The 27,546-nt window shown below is 44.3% G+C and overlaps 1 protein-coding gene across 4 annotated transcripts in view; it reads left to right on the plus strand.

The window, feature by feature from the left end:
• The window catches only part of PDE2A (phosphodiesterase 2A), a 733,167-nt gene that overhangs the window by 590,716 nt on the left and 114,905 nt on the right, over positions 1-27,546 (plus strand). For all 4 annotated transcript variants that reach the window (XM_029602059.1, XM_029602057.1, XM_029602058.1 and 1 more), the window contains one exon: positions 12,646-12,773. In XM_029602059.1, coding sequence (XP_029457919.1) covers positions 12,646-12,773 — 128 coding nt within the window. The remainder of the gene's footprint in view (positions 1-12,645; positions 12,774-27,546) is intronic.

Raw genomic sequence — 27,546 nt, forward strand, 5'->3', positions numbered from 1 at the left:
GGAAGACGGATGCTCAATTATGCCGGCGTCCATTTTCTGAACCCATAGCTGTCAACGGGTTTGAGAACCGACACCGGCAAAATTGAGCGTCGGAAGTCAAACCCGCTGAGAGCCGCCGCTTCTGTCAAAAAGGAGGTGCGAGGGCCGCGCTAGTATCCCTAGCGCCTCTCTTTACCACGGGCCCTAATTTGCATAGGCCACCCTCCTGAATCGCGCGCCCAGGAGAGTGACCTGTGCGCGCGCCCAGGAGAGCGGGCGCTCCCTGGCTCCCCCGCGCGTTTTTCTGTATCGGCCTGATAATAAGTGGCATTTGCAAATGTATCAGCTTCACTCGTTGCTCCCCTTTCTAGAACATTAATGAACAGCACTTGTCCCAGTACAGATCCTGGAGACTCTCCACTGGGAAGACTGACCATTAACTCTTCTTCTCTTATACCAGTCCACATTGAGACAACACCCATGGCTTTTTTGTTTATTGAGGACTCTCTTCTGCAGGACTTTGTCAAATGCCTTCTGGACATCCAAATACACTAAATCCATCAGCTCTCCGTTATCCACGCGCTTATTTACACCTTCAAAGAATACTAATAAGTTAGTAAGGCACGACGTCCCTTTCCTAAACCCATGCTGGCTCTTTCCCATTGCACCATGTTTAGCCATATCAATTCTTAATTCTGGTTTCCATCATTTTGCCAAGGCGCTGACCTCAGGATCACAGGTCTCTCGCTGCTTGGGTCACCCCGGAGCCATTTTGGAAACTGGTGATAACGTTTGCTGTCCTCCAGTCCTCACGTCCAGAGGCAGGTTTGAATGATGGGTTACAGATTACCAGTAACAGGCCTGCTGTTTCCTCAGAGCTGTGCGCTCGGTATCCACACAGTCCATATTTCTGGGGAGAAGAGGGAGGTAAAAAAGGCAATAGAAGGGAAAGCAAGAATCCTGCCTGCTGATGCACCTAAAGGCTGACAGTTCTCCCAGTTATGCTTAAAGGACTGTGATTTCATTGCAAGCTAAGCGTAGAGGCAGTGTGTTTGCCTCTTGCAAGCTGCTGTTCACCAGAATGTCATCCCCCTCCTGCTGAGAAGAATTCAGTGCCAGGGAGGAGCATGTCTTGTGATATCTGATTAAAAGGCCAGATTATGGAATTGCTCCTGCTGCTAAAGACTCGAAATGGGAACAACCGAGAGTTAAGAGCCCAAGACGCTGCCAGAGAGTTTACTGATCCTTTTAATGCAGAAAACGTTTTGCAGTTGTCCTGGAAAAAGAGGAGAGGGAGGTTCTGCCAATTGCGCTCTCCAGAAGGGAAAGTAGAGAGAACTTTGGGAGTGAGAGCCAAGAACCTGTGAGAGACCTGGGTGGAATGAGGCAGGGGATAGGAACTGTGAGAGGGAAGGCCGAGCCACAGAGAAAGTAAAATACATTATTGTGAAAATGGGGGCCAGAAACAGGAGAAAAGCAAAGTTAAGAAGCGGAGGGAGGAGGACAGATAATGGAATACTGGGAGGCCAAAACTGAGACCCTTGATAAAATGGGTGACTTGCCTTGCGTTTGAAAGACCAAAATTTGTAGAGCACGGGGTGTCAGGTTGATAGACTGGAGAAGCAGGGAAAAAGTTTGGAACAGTGGAGCGAGAGGACGCGGAGCCAGCTGGGAGAAATGCGAGAAGAGGAACGTAAGCGTGAGAACCTGCGGGTGTCCTCCGAGTGACACAGCCCATGACTGTTGCATGAGGCTTATGAACCCATGTGACTGCACTGTATCCAAACTGTCAGAGCTTGGCCCCTATCATTAAAGCAGCGACACGCACTAACTGCTAATTAAACGCACTGTGCTTTGCAGCAGTTTCACGTACCATGTGAGACGGGTCGAATTCTAGCTGGCCCTGTCAAATTGTTGTTTGCAATTGTCATGCACCATTCCCATAAATGTTTATCTGGCTTCCTAGGCGCTGCTTATTCCTCCCTTCTGTACAGCAGATAAGGACCTGTCTAGGTCTTGCACACTGAAGTGGCCTGGGTTCATTAGCACACAGCCTTCACCTTTAACTGGACAGAGGAAGCACTGAGATGCACTAATGGGGCTCGGCAGAGCTGCCTCATACTGCCATGCAGAAGATGCAGATTTGATTTCTGGACCAGGCTTCTGTTCTCCCCCCAGGCCAGGAAGGGGATGTTGCAGAGGTAGCATTTACAGCCTGGAAAGGGGCAAACCCAGGACAGGATAAGGCTGTCTGAATTGACCTGGGGGAGATGGCGACCCCAGTATAAAGCATGAGGAGGGATGTAAGGAAGCTTATGGCAAGCTCAAGGATGTGGCAGCCAAGCAGCTCTGCTAGGGAACGGGGCACGTTACAGGGCCACCTGATCCAGTCCTGCATCCCTCCCCTGGGAAGTATAGGTCTTTCTAGAGATCTCGGATTGCCCACAGAGGGGAGTTTTAGAGAAAAGAAAATGTCCTTCATGTGGCCCCAGTGACAGCTTTAAGAGATGCCACATCACCCCAGGTGAAACTGAACAGGCTGCCCCAGTCCTGCCTTTGCTCTATTCTGTGGCATGCATGGATTTGTAGTTCTGACTATTGATTTCCCTAAGAAAAATCAGAACTATAAGTCCATGCATGGAAAACAGGCAAAACCAGGAATGGATCAGCCTGCTTGGTTGACCTGGGGTGAAGTGGTGACTTTGCTTGGTCTTGATGTTCAGCTCCAACCAGTAGAGCCAGCTGTGACTTATGGGGAGGGGTGGATACGGGTGGGGGAGGAAGGACTAGAGGAGTATCAGAGTAATAAGAAGCCATCGCTTTCCAGCACTTAAGTGTAGCTCCTCTTCCGGTAATTGGGCCTAGAAGGCAGGGATCACATGGGATCCTGGGGCCAACTCTTTTTTCTTTCTCTCAGAGAAAACATAGAAATGATGGCAGAAAAGGACCAAATGGTCCAAACAGGCTGCCCAGCAAGTTTCTTAAGGTAGCAACTGCCGCTCTGTGCAGGTTACCCCCATATTTCTCTTAAGCGTAGTAACTGCCGCTCCGTGCAGGTTACCCCCATGTTTCTCTTAAGCGTAGTAACTGCCGCTCCGTGCAGGTTACCCCCATGTTTCTCTTAAGCGTAGTAGCTGCCGCTCCGTGCAGGTTACCCCCATGTTTCTCTTAAGCGTAGTAGCTGCCGCTCCGTGCAGGTTACCCCCATGTTTCTCTTAAGCGTAGTAGCTGCCGCTCCGTGCAGGTTACCCCCATGTTTCTCTTAAGCGTAGTAGCTGCCGCTCCGTGCAGGTTACCCCCATGTTTCTCTTAAGCGTAGTAGCTGCCGCTCCGTGCAGGTTACCCCCATGTTTCTCTTAAGCGGAGTAACTGCCGCTCCGTGTAGGTTACCCCCATGTTTCTCTTAAGCGGAATAACTGCCGCTCCGTGCAGGTTACCCCCATGTTTCTCTTAAGCGTAGTAACTGCCGCTCCGTGCAGGTTACCCCATGTTTCTCTTAAGCGTAGTAACTGCCGCTCTCTGCAGGTTACCCCCATATTTCTCTTAAGCGTAGTAACTGCCGCTCACTGCCGCTCCGTGCAGGTTACCCCCATATTTCTCTTAAGCGTAGTAACTGCCGCTCCGTGCAGGTTACCCCATATTTCTCTTAAGCGTGGTAGCTGCCGCTCCATGCAGGTTACCCCATATTTCTCTTAAGCGTAGTAACTGCCACTCCGTGCAGGTTACCCCCATATTTCTCTTAAGCGTAGTAGCTGCCGCTCCGTGCAGGTTACCCCCATATTTCTCTTAAGCGTAGTAGCTGTCGCTCCGTGCAGGTTACCCCATATTTCTCTTAAGCGTAGTAACTGCCGCTCCGTGCAGGTTACCCCCATATTTCTCGTAAGCGTAGTAACTGCCGCTCCGTGCAGGTTACCCCCATATTTCTCTTAAGCGTAGTAGCTGCCGCTCCGTGCAGGTTACCCCCATGTTTCTCTTAAGCGTAGTAGCTGCCGCTCCGTGCAGGTTACCCCCATGTTTCTCTTAAGCGTAGTAGCTGCCGCTCCGTGCAGGTTACCCCCATGTTTCTCTTAAGCGTAGTAGCTGCCGCTCCGTGCAGGTTACCCCCATGTTTCTCTTAAGCGTAGTAGCTGCCGCTCCGTGCAGGTTACCCCCATGTTTCTCTTAAGCGTAGTAGCTGCCGCTCCGTGCAGGTTACCCCCATGTTTCTCTTAAGCGTAGTAGCTGCCGCTCCGTGCAGGTTACCCCCATGTTTCTCTTAAGCGTAGTAGCTGTCGCTCCGTGCAGGTTACCCCATATTTCTCTTAAGCGTAGTAACTGCCGCTCCGTGCAGGTTACCCCCATATTTCTCGTAAGCGTAGTAGCTGCCGCTCCGTGCAGGTTACCCCCATGTTTCTCTTAAGCGTAGTAGCTGCCGCTCCGTGCAGGTTACCCCCATGTTTCTCTTAAGCGTAGTAACTGCCGCTCCGTGCAGGTTACCCCCATATTTCTCTTAAGCGTAATAGCTGTTGCTCCGTGCAGGTTACCCCTATATTTCTCTTAAGCGTAATAGCTGTTGCTCCGTGCAGGTTACCCCCATATTTCTCTTAAGCGTAATAGCTGTTGCTCCGTGCAGGTTACCCCCATATTTCTCTTAAGCGTAATAGCTGTTGCTCCGTGCAGGTTACCCCCATATTTCTCTTAAGCGTAGTAACTGCCGCTCCGTGCAGGTTACCCCCATATTTCTCTTAAGCGTAGTAGCTACCGCTCCGTGCAGGTTACCCCCATATTTCTCTTAAGCGTAGTAACTGCCACTCTCTGCAGGTTACCCCCATATTTCTCTTAAGCGTAGTAACTGCCGCTCTGTGCAGCTATTCTCATCCTTGTGATAATCCATAAAACTTTATTACTCAGTGATGAGCTTTCTTGAAAGTTCAGAGCATTGCTTGAGGCGCTTTGCTTATGGACGTGGCCGTAGAAGCGAGCCTGCGCTATTTCCCTTATGTCTGCATATCAGTACAGCAGACCTTAGAAGTGGGGGGCCCTTGATTGTTGTCTGAATCCTTTCCCCCCTGCTGTCTAAGTGGGGAGCATCTGTTAAGCAATTGCCGCACCAGCAAGTTACCCCCTTACACACTGTTCTTCATTTCTGTCTCTAGCAGTCTAAGCGGGGAAGAATGTTACAGTTGCAATAAAAACATCAGGGCTTATTGGTTAAGGGCCTGATTTTAAAAAGCATTTACTCGAGTAAAACAGGGTTTTACTCGAGTAAATGCACTTTACTCGAGTAAGTGGGCTTTTGAAAATTGCTACAATATATGCCATTGAATCGTCCATAGGATTTATTCGCATAAGTGCACTTTACTCGAGTAAGTGGGCTTTTGAAAATTGCTACAATATATGCCATTGAATCGTCCATAGGATTTATTCGCATAAGTGCACTTTACGTGAGTAAGTGGCTTTTGAAAATTGCTACAATAGTAGTTACATTTATGCACGTAACTTCTTTGAAAATTACCCCCTAAGGGTAGTAATCTCCATGCTTTCTGCCAAGGGTAGTAACCGCCGCACCAGCAAGTTACTCCCCTACACGCCTTTCTCATTTCCATTCTCTGGCCTATAAAGATCCACAGTGTTTATCCCACGCCCCTTTGAATTCTTTCACTGTTTTTGTCTTCACCACTTCCTCCGGAAGGGCATTCTAGGTCTCCACCAGCCTCTCCAGGAAGAAATATTGCTCAATACTGGTTCTGAGTCGTCCTCCCTGGAGTTTCATTTCATAACCCCTAGTTCTAGTGATTTCATTCCAACAGAAAAGGTTTGAAGTTTGTGCATCATTAAAACCTTTCAGGTATCTGAAGGCCTGTATCCTATCTCCCCTGCACCTCCTCTCCTCCAGGCTGTACATATTCACATCCTTCAGCCTCTCCTCACAGGTCTTCCGATTCTGATTCCACACTATTTTGGTTGCCCTTCTCTGGCCCGCCGCCATCCTGTCTTTATTTTGTCTGAGATACGGTCTCCAGTACTGATCGCAGTACTCCAGGTGAGGCCTCACCAAGGACCTGTACAAGGGCATCACCACCTCCTTTTTCTCTCTGGTTATTCCTCTCTCTATGCAGCTCAGCAATCTTCTGGCTTTAGCTATCGCCTTGTCACATTGCTTTGCTGCCTTCAGATCCCCAGACACTATCACACCAAGGTCCCCTCTCTTCCTCCGTGCACATCAGTCTTTCACCCTCCTTCACAAACAGCTCTTTTGGATTACCACACTCCAGATGCATGATTGCACTTATTGGCATTGAATCCCAGCTGCCATAACTTTGACCACCGTTCAAACTTCCTTAAATTGGGTCTCATTCTCTCTACTTCCGGCGTGTCCACTCTGCTGCAAATCTTAGTATCATCCGCAAAAAGACAAACTTTGCCTTCTATCCCTTTCATAATGTCACTCACAAAGAAATTGAACAGAACCGGTCCTAACACCGATCCCAGTGGCACTGACTTAACACAGATCTCTCTTCAGAGTAGATTCCATTTACCATTTCACGCTGCCGCCTGTCAGTCAACCAGTTTGTAATCCACGCCACCATCTTGGCGCTCACTCCCAAGCTTCTCATTTTATTCACGAGCCTCCTTTGTGGGACCATATCAAAAGCTTTGCTGAAATCCAGATAGATCACACCATTCTCTTATGTCCTGGCACTGGCCCTGGAGTGTCAGGTCTTACTGACAGAGGTGGGGGAAGGGAGAAGGAATACTCCACTGAGGCCGAAGGTACAGGAGTGACTTTCAGTTTCTATACTGGGGAAGTCTCTTTCCTCTTTCAGTGGAAGGGATGTAAGTGCCAACAAAATACACTTTACTGTAGCAATTATTTAACAGCAAAAAGTAGCACTTCCACTTTCCCTGCCAGGTTATTTCTCCCCCTCAGCGCTAAAGCAGCCCCTCCCCTTCACCTCTGGTGAGTCAGTGAAGAGTGGAGGCGAGCGGCATTCTAGCAGCGCAGATCAGCAGTTAGGGCAGTGTTCATTCCTAGGCCCCGCGACACAGATCCTGTTGGTTGGCCATGAGGTGAGCACTTAGACATAATAGCAAAATCCTTGGGAAGTAAATCGCCTTGAGCCTCCCGTCAGCACTGACATAGGCGAAGTGAGAGGACTGGCCGGATTGCCCTTAGATGGCATGCTGCACAAATAGAAAGACACTTATTTTTTTAGCCCTCAGCGCCATTATCCTTCACCAAAAGGCCACTCTCCTGTCCAAGTGGTCTCCTGCATTCTCCCCAATGTGCACATAGACGTACTCTCGCAATTATGCGTTCAGATCTAGGCATGGGCTGGTGAGCATTCACACAGGCATATATGAGCGCCAACTCTAGGCTACAGCCCCACCCACGCGTCTGAGTGCACAGGAAAATCCGCCTGCTGCTGCCTAAGCGTGTTTCACAGCAGCCTAGGCGCTCAGCACATGGCCAATCGACAAGACGTGTGACGTGGGGCCAAGGAGTGAACATTGCCCTAACTACTGCACAGTTCTTACAGGGCTAGCAAGAAAGGAACATGCATCGTCAGTGTTGAGAGATTTGCACTGGTTACCAGTAAAATAGAAGGCAAGATTTAGATTGTTAATTATTCTTTATAAACTGTTAAAAAGTGCACATCCTTGTGTTTTACGAGATGCAATAGAGCTGTATATCCCAAAATGGAGTTTGAGATCAGAGGGTACTTTGCAGCTTTGTATTCCCGCAGCTAATCAGTTTAAGTGGGTTCAAGCCAGATTGTGAGTTTTCCCTTCAATAGCAGTAATAGAATGGAATAAATGGCCAGAATGGTTCCATGAGCTCCTGGACTTAAAAAGGTTCAGAAAACTAGAGAAAAAAATGTTCTTGAAGAAGCTTTCAACTGTTAGTTTATTTTATTTTTGTATTACTGTATGTATGTGAATGTGAATGTTGTGATGTTTAATATTTTATGGATGTTAATTTTGCAATCCACATATGTTAGGAAGTTGTCTTTTAAAGGATAGTGAAGTATCTTGAATCCAGAGGGTTGCTGGATGTGAGGCAGCATGGTTTTTACCAGAGGTAGTGTGTGACAGAAAACTCGCTTCATAGAAACAGAGAAATGACGGCAGAAGAGGACCCAATGATCCACCCAGTCTGCCCAGCAAGCTTATGTCAGTGTCTGCTGCACTGTGCAGGTTACCCCCATGCTTATCAGTTTACCAGATGTAAAAGTCAGGGCCCTTATTTGCGGTTTGAATCCAATTTCCCTTAACCATTTCTGTGAAAGCAGAGAGCAATGATGGAGTTGCATCAAAAGTATCAAGCTTAGTGATTAAGAGTAGTAAGCGCCACATCAGCAAGTTACCCCCAAGTTTATTTGTTCCCCAAACCGTAAAAGTCCGGGCCCTTGTTGATTGCTGTCTGAATCCAGTTCCCCTTTACTCACGGCTGTTGAAGCAGAGAGCAATGATGGAGTTGCATTAACAGTATCAAGGCTTATTTGTTAAGGGTAGCAACTGCCACACCAGCAAGTTACCCCCAGTTACCTCCATGCACTCTTTTCTTCATTCCATTCTAGCCTTTAGGGATCCACGGTGTTTATCCCATGCTCCTGTGAATTCCTTGAATGTTTTTGTCTTCACCACCTCCTCTGGAAGGGCATTCCAGGCATTCACCACCATATAGTTTCACTATACCACTTCAGACCTTTCTCTGATATATCTGAAAAATGTTTTGTTACCTCACATTACCTCGTTGGCAATCATTTCTTCCTCCTGACCTTTTGCTTCTCTCTTTGATTGGGTGACTAGAGAATTGGATTGGGGGTGTGCACTAGATGTGGCGTACATAGGAGGCTCGTAAATGAGTGAGCAGTCTGAGATGGGTCCCAAGGTGGTGGAGTGGATTAGACAGCAGAAGGTAGTGGTAAATAGAACTCACTAGAAGGAAAGAAAGATGATTGGAGAGTGCCTCAGGGATTTGTCTTGAGGCTTATTCAGTATCTTTTTGAGCAATATTGCAGAGAAGTTAGAAGGAAAAGTTTGTCTTTTTGAGGATGACACCAAGATCTACAGCAGAGCAGACCCTCCTGAGGGAGAAGAAAAAATGAGAAAGCATTTAATAACATCTCCCGCGAGAGACCCCTCAAGAAATTAAAGACATATGGGATAGGAGGCAGTGTCTATTGTGGATTGGTAACTGGTTAAAAGACTAGAAACAGAGGATAGGATTAAATGGTCAGTTTTCCAAAAGGAGAAAGGTCGTTAGTGGAATGTCCCAGGGGTTTGTACTGGGATGTGTGCCATTTAACATATTCATAACTGATTTGGAAAAGGGAACAACAAATGAGGTGCTCGAGCTGAGTATTGTAGATCAATGGAATATAAATACATAAATTAATACATTTGCAGTGACACAAAATTATTCAAAGTTGTTAAAACAGCAGTGGATTATGAGGAAATGCAGAAGGACGCTGTGAGACTAGGACACTGGGAATCTGAATGGCAGATAAAACTTAATGTGGAAAAGTGCAAAGTAATGAATGTAGGGAAAGATAATCCCAACTACAGGTACACGCAGCTGGAAAAGGTCCTTGAAGTTCTGATAGACAATAGTTTTCAGCTCAGTGTTTGGCAGCAGTCAAAAGGTCAAATAAAATGTTAGGAAAGATCCAACAAGGAATGGAGAATAAAATGGAAAATATCATAGTTTCTCTGTAAGGAGCCATAGTGCGACTGAGCCTTGAGTACTGTGTGAGGTTCTGGTCCCTCCATCTCAAGAAAGACATAGCAGAACTAGAAAAGGTACAGAAGAGGGCAATGAAAATGATAAGGGATAGAACATCTTTCCTATGATGAAAGGCTATGTTAGGGCTGTTCAGCCTGTAAGAGACATGGCTGAGAGGAAACATGATAGAAGTTGATAAAATCATGAGTGGGATAGAACAGGTCAATAAAATATGGTTAGTTTTCTTTTCAAATAATATTGGGCTCAATATTCAAAGATATCTGGCTATCTAAGGGCCTCATTTACTAAGCATTTTCCCCCTTAGACACAGGAGGGAGAAAGGCATTAGTAAATCAGGCCATAAGTTAGCTGGATATAACTTATCTGGCTAATTTAGAAGGTATATATAGTGGCACTGCTATGCTGCTGAATACACCCAGATAAGTTCTAGTTGGTCGAATTAGTTATATCCGCCTAACTTTAGATCTGCTATCAAGCAGGTCTAACTTGTTTGGTTCGGCAGATACCGGCTAAGTGGTATCTGCCGAACATAGCTAGATATTCAGCGGCTGCCATCTGGCTAAGTAGCACTAAATAATAGCCTCATTAAAACAAGGGGACATTCCATAAAACTAACAACCAGTAGATTTAAAACAAATCATAGAAAATACTTTTTCACTCAGTGCACAATCAAGCTATGGAATCTGTTGGCAGAAGACATGGTCAAGGTGACTAACATAGTTGGATTTAAAAGAGGTTTGGACAAGTTCCTGGAGGAAAGGTCTATAAAACATTATTGGCCAGATAGACTAGGGAAAACCATCGCTATCCCTGGGAGCGAGTAACAAGATAGATCTACTTTTTGAAATCTATCAGGTTCTTGTGACTTTGACTGGCCACTGTCGCAGATGGGATGCTGAGCTCGATGGACCTTGGTCTGACCCAGCATGGCAATTCTTATATTCTTATATGAGTGAGCATGAGAAGTAGTCAATTGCTTGACAGAATTCAGTACTAAGACTCATTTATTTGGAGTGCATAAATCTGAGGGAGCAGTACATGATGAAGGATGAGATAACAATGTGCATCAACCAGGAGAAAGACTTTGGTGTAATCGTGTCTGATAATCTCAAAGTAGCAAAACAGTGTGATAAGAAGGTAGTCCGAGCCAGAGGGATACTAGGGTGCATAAGGAGAGGCATAACTAGCACAAAAAAGGAGGTGATAATTCCTCTGTACAGGTCATTGGTGAGATCTCATCTAGAATATTGTGTCCAGTTCTGGAGGCCGAATCTCCGAAAGGATAAAAACAGGGTAGGGTGGAGGCAGTCCAGAGAACGGCAATCAGAATGGTGGTTGGTCTACACCAAAACCCATATGAGATGAGATTTAAGGACCTAGAGGAGAAGAGAGATGGGAGATATGATAGACATTTAAATACCTCAAAGGTATAAATTCACAAGAAGCAAACTTTTTTTTTTAGAGGAAAGAATGCTCTAGAACAGGAGGTCATGATATGAAGTTCAAAGGGGGGCAGACTCGGGGACAACAACGGAAAATATTTCTTCATGAAAAAGATGGTAGACACTTGTCAGAAACAGAATTCAAGAAAGCCCGGGATAAGCCTAGAGGATCGCTAGTTGTGAAGTGACGGAAATGTCAGAGATCAAATGGAGTCTATAGCATTGTGCCAGAAATGAAACTGGGAAAACTTGGTAATAAGACATGGAAGGGGACGTTGGTGTTAGACTGAGTCTTGTAAGAATCATAGAGGAAGATGTCAAAGCCTGAAGTGGCCTAGCAGTGAGGTTGGTGGAGGCCCTACTTGGGCAGTTTCTGGGCGTGCTTGGGACTGATATGGAGCGCAGTGATGGAAAAATGGTTGAACGTTCAGGTAAAAGAGCTGGAGTTCAGGTCTACCCAAAGTGGAAGAGTCACTACTCGGCAGACTGGATGGGCCAATTTGGTCTTTTTCTGCCATTATGCACTATGTTACTCTGTTATATTGTGGTTATCCTGAAAATCCGACTGACTGGGGGAGGGGGGAGATACCAGTACAAGTTTGGGACGCACTGAGGTAAACTGCAGTGTTTTGCATTGTGAGTAGCCAGTCCTTGTGACCATATAGATTTGTTGTGAAATGACTCGGCCAAGGTGACACAAAGCCACTGGCAGAGGAGATGTGAGCCTTCGTTTTCAGGAGCCCCTAAGAACTCCAAGCCCCTCTCCTTTTCCCTGGATTCTAGCACTGCACAGTTTGTGCCGGAGTCTGGAATCACAAAGTAGGGTGAAGTGCATAAATTCCTTTGTTATTCTATAATCCGTCTGATAAAATGCAGAAATGTGAAGCGCTGCAGGTTGGTCTGGCGATGATGCATGGGCTGAAAAGGAATTAGGAGAAAACATTGTGTAAGAGAGAAAATAATCACCCGTCCCTGAAGTCATCATTTGGCATAGCTTGAAGAAATGTCATTTAAATAAAAATGTGGTATTATTGCATAAAATGCCGATTCCATGGTAGAATTAGGCCATTTGTCACAGATGGCTATAAAGCAGCCACCCTCTTTTTTTTCCCCTATAAATACAGTGTTTGAGCCACTTACTTTCTCCAGAAACACAAACATTAAGGTTTTAGAAAGAAGTGATTCATCCTTCCCTCTCAAAGATTTTTTTTACTCATAATCTCTCTTGCTTCTTGCCCGCCGCCTTTCTTTTTGAAGGCAAAGGAATGCGAGAGATTTGAGAGAAATTTGAATGAGAGAAATCAGGGCTGGCATTAGCCGCAGAAATGTGCCTCAGGGATGTCACTCAGCTTCACCAAGGGGGGGCCCCAGGCAATTTCTCCGCTTGCCCTGAGAGAAGCGGCTCCCCCCCCCCCCCCTTAGGATGCTGCTCCAGTCTGGGGAAGGCCCTGGGTTTTGGGGTGATGATTAATTCTTTCCCTTTCGTCTCTACAGGAGGAGCACAAGCAGTTAAACAGTATGCTGGGATTTCACGTGACCTCCATGCTTTGTGTCCCCGTCATCAGCAGGGCCACATCACAGGTGGTGGCTCTGGCCTGTGCCTTCAACAAACAAGGAGGACAGTAAGTGAGGCCCCTTCCATCCCACCCACCAGCCTTTCTTCTCCTTCATCACTTGTGTTGTGTGAGCACGCGTGTAGAAGCAGCTGAACTCTGTGCAAAGTAGGGTTGATAAGTGGCTTCATGGTTTCAGGACAAACTGATACAATCCTGGTTTTACCCTACTAAATACCTGAACTTGTAATGCCACTTGTCTTTGATTCAATCGATGTAACCCCTTGTTGGGTAGGCGGGTTCCAGTCCCTGCCTGGGTTACTGAGTTCTTTAAGTGGCAGTGATAACGCAGATGGGGGTATTGGACCTCCTGCAGTGAGGACTCTGTGCTTTGAACAGGGTTGGCCCAACCCATCTGAATGAAATAGTTGTTCTCTTGCTCTGTAAGAAACCCGAACCTCACACCAGGTCAGCCAGTCTCCAGCCCTCTCGGATATGACTGGGTCTTTCCTCAGGCTGATCAATTACAGCCCGGACTTCAACCAGAAGACTCTATGCGTAGCAGCAATGACTTCCTGCCCGAAAGTGTTTGCCTGAGGCTGTAAGATGGAAAGTGATCTTACCCAAGGTCACCAGTGGCAATTGCAGGACTTGAAGTTGGGTCTCCTGGTTTCCAACCTGTGACCCATGCAGGCTCCATGGACACAGTATCCTGTTCACTTCCAGGTACTCAGTAACAAGTCAGGCTCTGATGCTACCCTTTCTAGTAGAATCCCCAAGTAGATGTACCGTATGTCCTGCATTAGGTCTTAAAAGAATTGTGGTTTCTTCTGCTTTATTTAGTCTTTATTTTGACTGAAAAAAAAAATAGAAGGTGATCTCTTTTTATTGGGGCTAACTTAATATATTTCTTGACTAGCTCCAATGGGCCGACTGACTTGGCCAGTTTGATTTTTATCTGCCATCCTCTACTGTGTTACTGTAGTTGTGGGGACTACACTCTCTTCTTCAGGTCAGGTGAAGGCAGGTCACATAACCCAATGAAGGGAGTCTGTCTCTCGAAAACTAGTCAAGAAATATCTTAAAGTTACTCAGGTACAAAGAGGTCACTGTAGTTTTGTTTTCATTGACTTTTATTTCTGTGCATTCAAGTGGACTAACATGGCGACCACACATTTTATTGAAAGAAATTATTGTGCACAGTATGTGGGACTTTTGAAGGACTGCAAGCAGTACAGTTAGAGAATTATAAGATGCACCTATTGCAAAGGACTGAATCCAAAACCCATTCCCTGAGACTCCAGCTACCACAATGTATGTACTCCGAACATTTATCCTCTCTCCTTGGCAGAAATGAAATAAACTTTTATTACCCTTATAAATTTCAAGTCAGTGTTTGCAGCATTAGCTAACAGGATAATAAGTAAAGCCTTCACAGAGATGAGGTGTTTGTTAAATAGTGAAGTGCCATCTATTTTTGCAGTGTTTTGTAGCACACAAGAATGAGTCTGTCCATTACAAAGCATCATATCGCCTGGGCTCCTGGAGGGCAGAGTAAAGCCTGCTGCCTACTTACAGCCATTTGACTGGTCAGGGTGGTCAGCTGGCTCCGTTTCTCTATGGGGCAGACTAATCCAGTCCTGGCTTTTTGCCATATTGTATGCATGGACCTGTAGTTCTCCTTAGCACAACTGGAACTGCGTTTCCATAACATTCGTCCTCATGTTGTTGCAGATAAACTGCGTTAGGAAAGAGCATTTCTGCATGGGGCCGAGCAGGAAGTCAAGCATCAAAATAACAAGTCTGGATTGTCAGAATGGCAGCAACGAAACCTTTTGCGCTGGATTAAAGCCTTGCGAGGAGTCGCCAAGTGGCCCGGTTTCTGAAGGGAGAGAATAAGGCACCAGGCTTTTACCTTAGGATCTGCCTTACAGGCTGATCCAGCCCAGGATTTGCCCTATTGCATGCAGGGAGTTCTGATTTTCCCCTCTGAAAATCAAAACTACAAATCCCTGCATGCAGCATAGCCAAACCAAGGCTAAGCTGAGGTGACGCTGCTACTTTGTAAATCCCTGAAATGTCAACATCAGATGGAAGAAGTAGGAGCAGCACTCCCACAGCACACCGGGACAAATGTTCGAAAACCAAGCCAGGACAAACGTCTCCCGAACAGAGACTGGGTCGCTTGGCAGCTCTGGCAGGGATGGAGCTTTTTCTTGTTTTGTTTTGGGGTTTGTTTTTTTTGCTTTAGTTTAGATTGCACAAGGAATTTAAGACTTGGCTTTTTAAAAATTATATGAAACTGTATAAATAAACTCCGTGGGGCAGATTTTCAAAGCCCTACGCTCGTAAATCCAGGAGGAGTTACACGCATAGGGGGGTCGTGCGAGCCAGGCCTATTTTCAAAAGGACCGGCGGCGCACTTATGTCCCGGGCCTTTTCTGAATGGGTGGGCAGGGGCGGGGCAGACGGTCCTGGGGAGTGGCGGGGCGGTCCTGGGGGAGTGGCCGAGGACTCCGGCACAGTGGCCCTTTACTGCTGTGCTGGGAGATCGCGTGCTGGCACTCGGCCCCTAGTGGATATATGTCCTGCATTAGGTCTTAACCCCCCCCCCATAACATCAACAACAAAGGTACGGGGGGGGGGAGGAAAGTTCCCTCCGAGGCTGCTCTGATTTCGTAGCGGCCTCGGAGGGAACGGGGAAGCCAGCTGGTCTCCCTGAGGGCTCGGCGCGCGCAAGGTGCACTAGTGTTCACCCCTTTGCACGCGCCAACCCCTGATTTTATAACATGCGCCCGGCTGCGTGCACATGTTATAAAATTGGGCGTACATTTCTGTGTGCCGGGTAGTGCGCACAAACGTAGGCCGCACGTGTAATTTTTAAAATCTGCCCCTGTACTTATGTGCATTTGAAAGGGAAGGTTGTGGACTTTTTGTAGATTTTGGGAATAATATTCAACAGCCCGCCCGGTTGCACAACGCACAGCTGATTTTACCGCGTGTACTCTGTCGCAAATTTTTAAAGAGAAAACCCCCCAATAGTTTCTCTTAGAAAATGAGCTAGCGAAAAATGCATGCACAGAAAATGTGTGTAATCTCTGTGCCTGTTATTTGTGTACCCTGCGGTCATTTTCTCAAAAAATAAATAATAAAAAAAAAGGCACCAGGTTGGGACCAGCAGCGGCCTCGACCTTTTACTTTGCCCTGATGGTAAAAGGAAGCAAGTTCAAAAAGGGGACAGTTTTCAAAGGCGTTACGCGCGTAAATGTAACATAAACCTTCGTAGCAAGTTTCAAAAACCCACTTACTCGAGTAAATGCTTTTTAAAATCAGGCCCATAGGTTCCAGGTCAGTGACTTGGTAGATAATCACCACTGTGTGTGTGTGTGTGTGTGTGGACAGCGGAAGAGTGAAGGGTAAAATAATGCCTCTGTGTTCGGTTTTCCTTCCTCCCCCCACAGCTAAATGCACACTGTTAGCCAAGCACAGGAGGAGGGCACTTACTGTATTAGACAGACCAATGCACCAGTGTAAATAGGTGCTGGAATATGGGGGTTAGTCTGTCTGACCACAGGCTGAAGGGCTTTGTTTGTGTTTTCCATGTTCTGTGAAACTGGGATTAGAAAAGTTAGCAACATGGGCAGGGTTATAGTAGGGATGTGCATTTGTTTTAAATGAATGTGCAAAACTCAACAAATAAGGGCAATTCATTTCATTTTGGGGGTCCTGAAATGAATTAAGGGCTCCACTGAATGAAACTAACATTATTCGTTGCATTCATTTAAAAAAAAAAAAAATGCATCAGGCCTAGGCCCAAGGCCGGGACCTGTCTTAGGGATATAGGACTCGCCCCAACACTGGAGCCTCAGCCGAGACGCAAGACCCCCGAAAAATTTCACTTACCTGATCTGTCAGGTGTCTGAAGAAGCCAACAGCGGATGGCATCAGTTTACGAAGACAGAAGAAGGTACCCATCATTGGAGCTGCGAGGCCTGGGCTCTGAGCCTAGGCCGAGGCCCTGGCGTCAGACCTGGGCCCAGGTCCTGGCCGAGACCCAGGCATCGGGACCTGGCCTCTGGGCTGGGCCATGACTTTGGGTCTGGGTTCCAGCCCAGGCATCAGGACCCTGTATCTGGGCTGGGCTTCAGCATCAGACTGGGCACAGGCTCCAGCCGAGGCTTCAGCCTTGCCGAGGTCGCAGCAACCTACCACGTCCTTGGCCTACACAAGGCTGAGACTTTGGCCTGGGACCAGGCCCACCAGACCGGTTAAATGAAGACTGGGGGGGATCCTGGCCCTGGTATTTTTCTAGATGGGGGAGGGATCGGTGGTGGGGACGGGAAGCCTTAGGAGTCTCTATTTTCTTGTTTTGGTTTGTTTTGGGGGTTTTTTGTTTTTTTTAATGTTTGATTTGCTTTTTCCCACATGAATGAAACGAATTAAACATTCCACAAACTGAAATTCGTGGAAAGAAATCCTCCTGAAAATGAACCAAAAAACGAAAACTAATTTGTTATCCCTGCACACCACTAGATTATAGATGCACAACAGTGCCTTGGTGTCCATGAAGGAAATTAAGTATTAAACATGAGGAAGATTTAGAAACAGACCTTGTGTAGATGGAGCAATATCCTGAGGCACAGAATGAGAAGCAGAGACAGACTGAAGAATGGTAGTGACCTGAGGAACGGGGTAGACTGTGGAACCTTCAGCAAAGTTGAAAGAAGTTGGAGAATGTACTCACACAAGGAAGTTCCAGCAGAGATACCCAAGGAGCGGGTCAGGAAATCCCAGGCAGGAGGGCCTTCTTAGGAGCGGATAGCCAAGATGTGGAAGAGTCCCCGAGGAGCGGGTACTCAGAGCGTCCAAATGCCAGGAGGAGAGTCTGGAACAGAAGATCCAAGTTAGAGCAGATTTATCAAGCGAAAGAACTCCTTGCTAACTCGTCTTTAGCAATGGGCCAGTCAGTATAAGTATACTAGCGGTGCTGACGTCATCGGGAGAGGACAACCCCAAGGTTTCTGCCATGATGTATACACTAGGAAGGCCCTGCGCGCGCGCCTAGGTGATGCCAGGGAAGTCGGCGTTGGTTGATGGAGGCCGCCATTCTCCCAATGATTGACGGTGCAGGGAAAAAAAGAGGTGAGCATGAGAGGTCGCAGCCGTCTGCAACTGACGAGCGCAACAGTTTAATGTTCCTTAACCCTCAGAGGTTAGTACCCATGTGATATGCTCTTGGCCTTCTGAGTGAAGCACAATGTGGGTTCAACTGGGATGAGCAAAGAGATGCTCCTTCCACCCCTGGGGTTCAGAGATGGGATTAAAGAGTTAAAGGTGAAACAACATAGAGTTTAGGGTTTAATTATAATCCATAGGCTACATGTGATGCAGATGAATAACTATCTTTAAGGCAGTGGATGTCACTGTAGTGAATTTTCAGCTCAGAAATCAGCACAAAGCCTAGTACTCAAAGACATTTTCTTGAGTGTTTGTGGGGGAAAAGGTACTCATGCTCCCAGGGACAACTGGACAGTGTTCTGATCTTCACTACAGGAGCTTTTATCCCATGCAGACATTATCTACAGCAAGCCGTTCTCCATGGACAAGCAGGAACAAATAGCCACCAAGTGGCTGACATCATCTGATGGTGCCAACACAAAAAAATGTCTCTCTCTATCTCCAAAAGATAGAGACACCTTTCTAAGCATGTGCTCGAGTTTCCATTCTACTGCTCTTGCGCAAGCCACCTTGGTCATTTTCATTCATTGAGGTAGGTGTATGACAAGGGAAACGTTTGCTGCTGTCGCAGTGATTTTTCGTGATTCTTTTTGCTATTTTCACTTAGCTTATTCTTATTTTCTTGTTTGTTTCTTTTGTTGTTTTTATTTTGAGCAAAAAAAAAAAGGATTTAGAAAATTATTTATTTTATTTATTGATTGATTCTTTTGTACCGCTCATCAGATACCAGATCTAAATTATAATTTTTCTCTCAGTTTCAGTCATGTTGGCTAAATCTCCCAAGTTAGGGAACACTCCTTTTAAGTTATGTGCCAAATGAAGGCACAAAATAGGTAGTCAAGACCTACATGACATATGTCTCATGTGTTAGGGCCCTTCTCATGACTTCTCAACGTGTGGCTCTTCTGGAAAAATGTCACTGTGAGCAGTGAAGTATAGCAGCAAGAAGCTGAGATATGAGATATCCTCCCCTTCTGAGAGAGAAGAGGCCTCTTTGAAAAGACCAGAACTTGGCAGGTCAGACTCTAAGAGGAGCAAAGTTTCAATTTCATATTCCGATGCAAAAAAGAGGAAACATGAAAGTCTGTTGCTGTCATGTAAAAAGCACCACGCTGTAGCACTGCTGTATATACCACTGACGCCAGCCTGCAAAAATCATCATGTCAAACACTCAATGCAGAGATTGTTGGTGCCAAGAACTTTGACACAGAAATCTTTGGCACCAGTCTCAGTGTGGAAGCCTCACTCTGTGATGCTGAGCACATTCTCGGCACCATGTTCAACGGTGCTGAAAGCAGTATTTTTGGTGCCGAAGCTCTTGATCCACAACAGAGTTGACTCCATTGCTTCTTTAGTAAAACAGATCATGCAGTCTTTGCCAATATTAGTTCCAGAGTTGGATGCATCATCTGTAAGGCTATATCCAGTACTATTTATGCCCCACTTTCCAGAAGCATTCCTTCATTAGATATGGAAGGATTTTGTAAAAAATTACATTGCAAAGCCTTTAAAATCTAAGGAGGATTATACCACTTGGGTTATTCTATAAAGACTTGCAGAAGAACTTCAGTCACTATCTCCCAATACATCATATTAGAACATTTTATTTCTGCCATCTCCAGGTCAAGAAAGTTTAACAAAAGATTCTCTGATAATAATTCCAGATTTTGAAATCTCAGATTGCTTTGTTCAGTAAGCGTCTCTTCATTCATTGGAAGAGTCTGGACATACCACCAAATACTTCTCCAGAACTCAAAGCAGTACCACCCCTCCGGAAGACATTACTTATTCAATCTTTCTACTAAAGATGGTGGGGAATATTCCTTTTCAGCTGGAGGAAACTATTCAGCATTTTGAGGAATACCATGGTATTTTAAGATTCATTCAGCCACCAAAACAAAGGCAATACCAGTTCATAAGGCTTTACAAGACCTTCAGTCCAAGATCTGGAAATTTCCACTTTAAGGAATTCCAGTGGAAAAGAACATTAAAATTAAATACAGAGATCAATAGTGATTGGGTCATGAAAAAACTGAACTTACGCATGAATCTAGTGGTAGAGTCAGTTCTAAAAGAAGCATACAACTCAAAAGCTTTTTGTGCAGTTCCTGCTGGGAAAGAGTCCAGATTTCTGAATAGTGTAGAAAGAAACAATTCCAAATGGCTATGCTCCTTTCAAGGAGACCTACCACCATTTTGGTTGCCCTTCTCTAAACCGACTCCATCCTGTCTCTATCTCAAAAGGAACAGAGACAGAATGGAGGCGGTCCAGTGAAGGGCAACCAAAATGGTGGGGGCTCTCCATCAAATGACTTATGAGGAGACGTTGAAGAACCTAAATATGTATACCCTGGAGGAGAGGAGGTACAGGGGAGATATGATACAGACCTTCAGATACCTGAAAGGTTTTATTGATGCTCAATCAACAATAAACCTTTTCCATTGGAAAGAAATCGGTAGAACTAGGAGATCACAAAATGAAATTCCAGGGAGGACGACTCAGAATCAATGTCAAGAAATATTTCTTCACGTACAGGGTTGTGGATGTCTGGAATGCCTTTCCAGAGGAGGTGGTGAAGACAAAAACAGTGAAAGATTTCAAAGGGGCATGGGATAAACACTGTGGATCCCTAAAGGCCAGAGGATGAAGAGAAAAGTGCATGGGGGTAACTTGCTGATGTGGCTGTTACTACCCTTAACTAATAAGCCTGATACTTTTGATGCAACTCCAATATTGCCCTCTGTTTCAACAGCAAGAGGTAATGGGGAATTGGACTCAGATAGCAACCAACAAGGGCCCTGACTTTTATGGTCTGGGAAAGTATGGGGGTGACCTATACAGCGCAGCAGATACTGCCATAAGCTTGCTGGGCAGACTAGATGGACCATTTGGTACTTTTCTGCCGTCATTTCTATGTTTCTCTTTTTACAGTCCAGGGTATTTATTTATGTATTTAAGAGTTTTTATATACCGTCATTAAGTTATTTACCATCATAATGGTTTACAATAGGGCACCTATATCAAAGAAAAATGTAGATCATAATTTACATAGGTGGTGCCATTAATATTTGGTAACAAATAATATTATGACTAATATGGTATATGATACGGTGTTTACATTTAAAGAAATTCACATGGGGAATTGAGTTTGGTAGCAATTCGTCCTGATGGTTGGTTACAGTTAAAAATAGGAAATTAAGCGCTGTGTGCTCTATGCCGCTTATCCTTGTTTAATTGCCTGTGTCATTCTCTTTCTTGAAAGCTTGATTGAAAAGCCAGGTTTTCAGTTGTGTTTTGAAAAGTTTATGATTACTCTGAAGTCTTATGTCAAGGGGCATGGAGTTCCATAATGCGGGGCTGGCTAGAGATAGTGCACGTTCTCTAACTTGGGTAAGTCTTGCTGTTTTCACAAATGGAATGGTTAAAAGTGCTCTGTTTGCTGATCTTAAATTTCTGTGTGGTAGCAACTCATTGGCTTCAAATGGTGCAGTATTTGTATATACCTTACAAAAGATAAGGGAAATGTTCAACATGGCAGATTAGAGGCTGTGAGCTACATGTACATCTAGATGCTCCTCCCTTCCTGCCTCAAAGGTGAAATGGAATGGAAAGCTCTGGGTCTTTTCTGAAGACCTTAGAACTTGTCTATCTAATCTGCTAGCCCAATGGATGCGCACATATTGAGGATTTCTTTACCGATTGTATCCAGTGAGATGTGATTGAAGGGATAACTGAACGTGGAATCTGTGACTGCTCCTCCAGACTTGAATTCTCCTTGAGCACAGAGGAACGGGTGCCTCTCTTGGTGCTGATTAGCGAAAAGTTTCCAACAGCAATACATTGTTGGCACCTGATGATGATGTCAGATGCCAGGCAGGAACAGGGCCCGAGGGCAAACTGGCTTTCAACCATGGATGCCCAGAGGAGGAAAAATCTGCAGGAGACTGCAGCCTCTGATAGAATGAAGAATAGTTAATGTTTGGAATAGGCTTTATAATGCCTTATGTTGGACTATCCTCTGGTCTGGTAAACCTTCTCAAATCCCCTCAGTCTGGAGGGGATTTGAGAAGCCTCCACAGCAGGCCCCGTCATTTGGAACAACTTGCCGACTGACCTAAGATTGGAACCCTGCCTTCTAACCTTCCGAAGAAAACTTAAGACTTGGCTTTTCCTCCAAGCCTTCCCCTAATTTCTAAAAGGTCAACATACTTCTCAATCAGACTCAGCCCAACTGACTAGACTCTCAGACCAGTCCCAGTATATACATATGTATTTAACCTCTACTTTTTGCTGTCCTTCTACTTCCTGGCTACTCTAGCCCCCAAGTTCAATCTCCTTGTTATATGTAACTGTGCTTAGGCCTTCTTGTTATATGGTTATTTAGTTAGTCCCTAAGTTCCATGTAAACCGGTTTGATATGAATCTTTTCATGAAGGTCGGTATAGAAAAATGTTAAATAAATAAATAAATAATGAGTGTGGAGAAATCTATGGGCCTGATCTTAAACAGCATTTACATGCTTAAAATTGGGTTTTACACGTGTAAATGCATTTTACCCGAAACTGCCTGTCCATCTATTTCAAAGGCTTATTATATTTCTCCCATTACTTAGAAAAAAGGTTAAAGTGAAGCCTTACAAGTATCGTTTGATTTTCTGGATGTTACTGGGACATTGGAAAAGGTAGAGATAGAGGTTACTACTGTGTCAACTTAGATTTTAAATTTATCCTGGATCTGACAGAAACTGGGTTTAAAAAGTTTATTTTTCATCACAAAGATATACCGTTTTTTTAATTCTATAATTCACATTTTTCCTGATTTGGCTAGAGCCACACAATGAAACAGGAAGCAATTCATTTTAATATGGCCTCAAGTTTTATAACTTGGTGGCAACTTTTGATTACATTATCCTTGCAAATGCGTAGTTAAATTTCAAGCAGTGAGCTTTGTGTTTTTCAATTTCCCCTCAGCTTATTGCTTTGTTGAGTTCAAACCCCCTACACTGCTGCTTCCCCTCAATTATGCAGCAGAAAGAACCTTTAGTAGTAGTGGTAAGGTATAACCTTAGCTGTTTCCTTTATATTCAATATATTCTGTGCTTATGTTACTGAGTTCGAGCACTGCTTTTTGTAAAGATGTTAATTGCCTTCTCTTTTTTTCTTTTATTTGAATATTTTCTTATTTCTTGTTACTGTTTTCCATGCAAGATATATCTTGTTTTGCAGAATGAAAATTAATAAGTATAAAAAATATAAGGGAAACTTAAAACGCATTTCATCAAGAAGACGTGGACAAGTTGACTCCTTATTTGAATGCGCCAAACATTTGGCATGATCTGTTATGATGCCTACGACACCTCTTCCAGACCTTCAGCTGTAGCCATTACAGTAGAAGGCTTGCGTGGTTGAAGGCATTAGGACTTCGAGAGGATATTCATGACAGAATAACTAACACCCCTTTTTTAGGAGACAATTAATTGGGGGGGGAAAGTAAGAGAAGCAGCAAAACTAAAAACTAGGAAAGCCTTTATTCCATAACAGAGAATGTACAACTTAGGCAAGATAGTTCAGTCTGTTTCAATTCCTCCATCAGTCATAGCGAGATTATTCTTGCAGGTGTTAGGTCACTTGGCAGCCACAGTCCATGTAACTTCATTGACAAGATTACATGTGAGACAGGTGCAATGGCACCTGAAGTCTCACTAGAATCAATTTTTATATCCATTATCCCAGTTTTACCAAATCTTACAATATCCCAGAAGTGATAGATAAAACCAGTGATTCTTAGTTGCAGGCAATCATTTCATCCTCCATCCATTCAACATGTAATAAGTACAGATGAGTCTCTTCAAGGTTGGGGTGCTCACTTAGGCAACATTTGTTCTCAAAGGACCTGGCCAGCTCAAGAAACCAAACTTAACATCGGTCTTCTAGAATGAAGAGCAGTCTTCAAAACTCTTCTAGGTTTCAAGTCTTGGATACATCATTCCATAGTTCATATTCAAAAGGACATCAGGTTGAAATGTTTTACATAAACAAGGAAGCCTAGGTTCTTCGTGTTTATGCAGAGCAACACTCAAGATATGGAATTAGGCAATTCTGAGAAGCAGTGCAACTTCCAGGAAAGGACAGTGTGTTAACAGACAGTCTAAGCTTTTGCCTGCTGCCCTGCAAATGGTCTCATCATCTGGAGAATACCTCAGATTGACTTCTTTGCAAACCCTCAGAATCACAGACCAGCCCTTTATTGTTCCAAGAGACCAGTGATAGATGCTGTAGCATTGGATGAATTTCTTATTCAGTGGAATGAGAAACTGATATATGCTTTTCTTCCAATTTCTCTCATCTCTAAAACTTTACTGAAGTTATAGAAGGACACTAGAAAAATGATTCTCATAGTCCCTTTCTGGCTTTAACAAATTTGTTTTCCATGGCTTCAAAGACTAGCTGTTGCTCCACCTGCCCACCTTCCCAGTTTTCCAAATCTCCTGACTCAATTCAAAGGCTCTCTTCTCCATCCCAATCTTTAGTCACTAGCTCTAGATATTGAGAGCAAAATAGTAATGCTATCTATGCCTTTTCCTTTAGAGATTAAACAGGATATGCTGGCAGAGGGAAACCTGCTACCAGATGATCTTACAATTTCAAATGGAAGAGGTTCTCAAGTTGGTGTTTATCTCTTAGTGCACTTTACTCGAGTAAGCGGGCTTTTGAAAATGACTACAATAAATGCCATTGAATTGTCCATAGAATTTACTCGCATAAGTGCAGTTTACTCAAGTAAATGGCTTTTGAAAATTGCTACGATAGTATATCACATTTATGCATGTAACTCTCTGGAAAATTACCTCCTTTATGAGAATCCCTTTACTTATGCAGCGACAACTGTATTGCAATACCTTCTTCATCTATCCAACTCAGGTTTAAAGACAAAATTCTGCTCAAATTACAGCTTATCATCATTATTCAGAAGGCTTCATTTTCTCATCATCCCATAGTTTCTAAATTTATGAAGGGTTTATATCATTTGACACCTTCATTCAAGGCTCCTCCTCCTCAATGGGACCTCAATGTATTTCTTTCGCAGTTGATGCTGCCACTTTTCAAGTCCTTGGCAACTATGGATTTTAAATGTTTTTCATGTAATCTTCTTTGTTGCAATAACAGTAGCATTCCAAATAAGTGAACTGCAAGTCTTGCTGGTGTATTCTCTGCGCACTCACATTTTTCCTAGTAGAATTATGTTCTGTTCTTGCCTAAGGTGGTCTCTGAATTCTATTTAAACCAATCTAATTAACCCTCATTTTCTTTCCGAAGCCTCATTCATCCATGGCAGAACAGCCACTTCGTACATTGGATTGTGAAAGAGATCTACTTTTCTATCTGGAAAAGTCTTCCCAGTTATTTGTTTCCTTTGATGTATTCAAGCTAGGACAACTAGTTAGAAAGCAAATGCTCTGAGAAATAGTGAGTGCACATGGGGGGGTGGAGCGTCAAGATGGCTGCCGATTAAGAGCTGTGGGAAGGTCGCTCCGTTTTATACTTCTTCAGAATAAGTATTTTCTTGCGAATTAAAATGAAATGCCTCACACTAAGCAAAAGGCTCGGCTCTGAGAGAGCCAGCCAACTTCTGGAACCGTTGAATCAAGGCAAGCTACTATACCAACCTTCTTCACTTCCACGCCGAGAGAGCCGGGAGCGAGTGCCGCAATGGACAGGGACGTTGAGCGAATGTCTCAGTCATTGGCAGAGGAGATCTCGCTGAGTCCCGGCGCGCCCAGAAGACTCCGTCCCCACCCCAGCGAGAGGGGAGAGAGACAGGATATGGTGCCTGTGAGTTCCCCGGAAAGCCTTGTGGTGCCTGGAGGCCGGAAAGAGGACGAACCAGGTGGAACATCTCGGCTGGGAACATACTTACCTATCCCGACGCTGGAAATAGAACGGGACACTGATACTGAAGCTGTTTGAGGTGGTGAGTCTGTGCAAGAACTAACTTCATTTCTTGTCAAACCCGTGGTAATAACGATGGACTCAGTTTGGGAAGCACTGGCCGCCATTGAAGCAGCGGTTATTAATTTATCCAAAACTTGTTTAGAGTCAAATAAATGAAGTATTGAAAATGGAAAAAAGAATTGAATTTCAAGAAAAGAAAGTGCAAGAATTGGAAAAGAAATTTAAAACGATGGGAAGGTTATTAGCAATATGCTGTACAACACGAGACAGTGCTAATAAGAAGATAGAAACTATTGAGAACCACATTGGCATAGTACGAATATAAGAGTTCTTAACTTCCCGGTCATCACCCAAATTTCAGCAGTTGAATTATCTAAAAAAATACCTAAATGTAATTTTGAAAATACGATCGGAGGCTTTACCTTTAATTTCAAAGGCATATTATTTGCCACAAAAAAAAGGAAAGTGACCAAGAGAATTTGGAACCACAATTACAGCTTAACGTTTCTGAGTTATTGGAATTATCGCATGAGGATACCATTTCACAAGAGGAGTGTTATTGTGACATTCACTTTTATTATTGGAAAAAAAATAAAAATAATAATGTTCTGAGGTTATTCTTCCGTAATAGATCCGAAGAGTATTATGGCCAAAGAGTATGGCTATTTCCAGATATCACCCGGACGACACAGGAGAGAAGGAAGAAATTTATATAAATGAGAATCGAAGCGATGACTGTTCTAAATGTATTCTCCGCTAACCATGCAAATGTGTAGTTAAATATCTAGAATCAGTATATGTTTTCTTTGAGCCGTCACAACTTCGTTTCTTTTTAGACTCACACCCAAAGACGACTTAGACAGTACAGATGGCATGTATAGGCCTGCTCATTCGGCAGCTCCATTTTCTTTTTTCATGTTAGCTTTGAAGTTATTCGCTCTTAAAATTTCAGTATCCACCCTCCATTTATTTCTTTAGAAAGCAAAAGGTCTCTTTGTAATTATCTCAATGTATTTCATATCGCTTCTCTAAAGCAAGAGTTCCTTGGTCAAGAAAAGTGAATGAGCACCAAGCAAGAGAGAGCTAAAGTGACTTCTATAGCTCAGAGGTGTCAGGCTTCTGCTCAGCTACTCAACACCGAGAGAAGTCTCCAAGTGTCCCACATACAAAAAGGAACAGCAATAGTGCCTGATCACCCAAAAGTACCGTATTTATATACTGGGATCAGAGAAAATGCTTGTTTGCCATTCAGCTGGCTTCTTAGCTGCAGGTTATAATCATATACCAATCTTTTAATTCATAAGCACTGCATCTTCCAATATTTTATGCTAACACACTTTATTAGTTTTTGTTATGCAAATAAAACCACATATCTTATGTTCTTCAGGATGTAGGAACTTGAGAAAGGCATAAAGTGAAAATGGATTGGGTTCACTTAATCCACATTCCTTTCTATGTAAATGTCAGGAAACACTCTCACTGAATTTCTCCAAACAACCGCTGATTTAGTCTGAACATCATGCAACCTTGCTGGCTGTTTTCAAATGTCCCGAGAGCTTTATGCCCAAAGCTTCTGCTCAAGACATTTGTAAAGCTGCTCCTTGGACTTCACGTTTTCACTAAACACTACTGTTTAGATTGGGATTCATGT

The sequence above is a fragment of the Rhinatrema bivittatum genome, chromosome 5 (assembly GCF_901001135.1).
Source record: "Rhinatrema bivittatum chromosome 5, aRhiBiv1.1, whole genome shotgun sequence".
NCBI lineage: Eukaryota > Metazoa > Chordata > Amphibia > Gymnophiona > Rhinatrematidae > Rhinatrema > Rhinatrema bivittatum.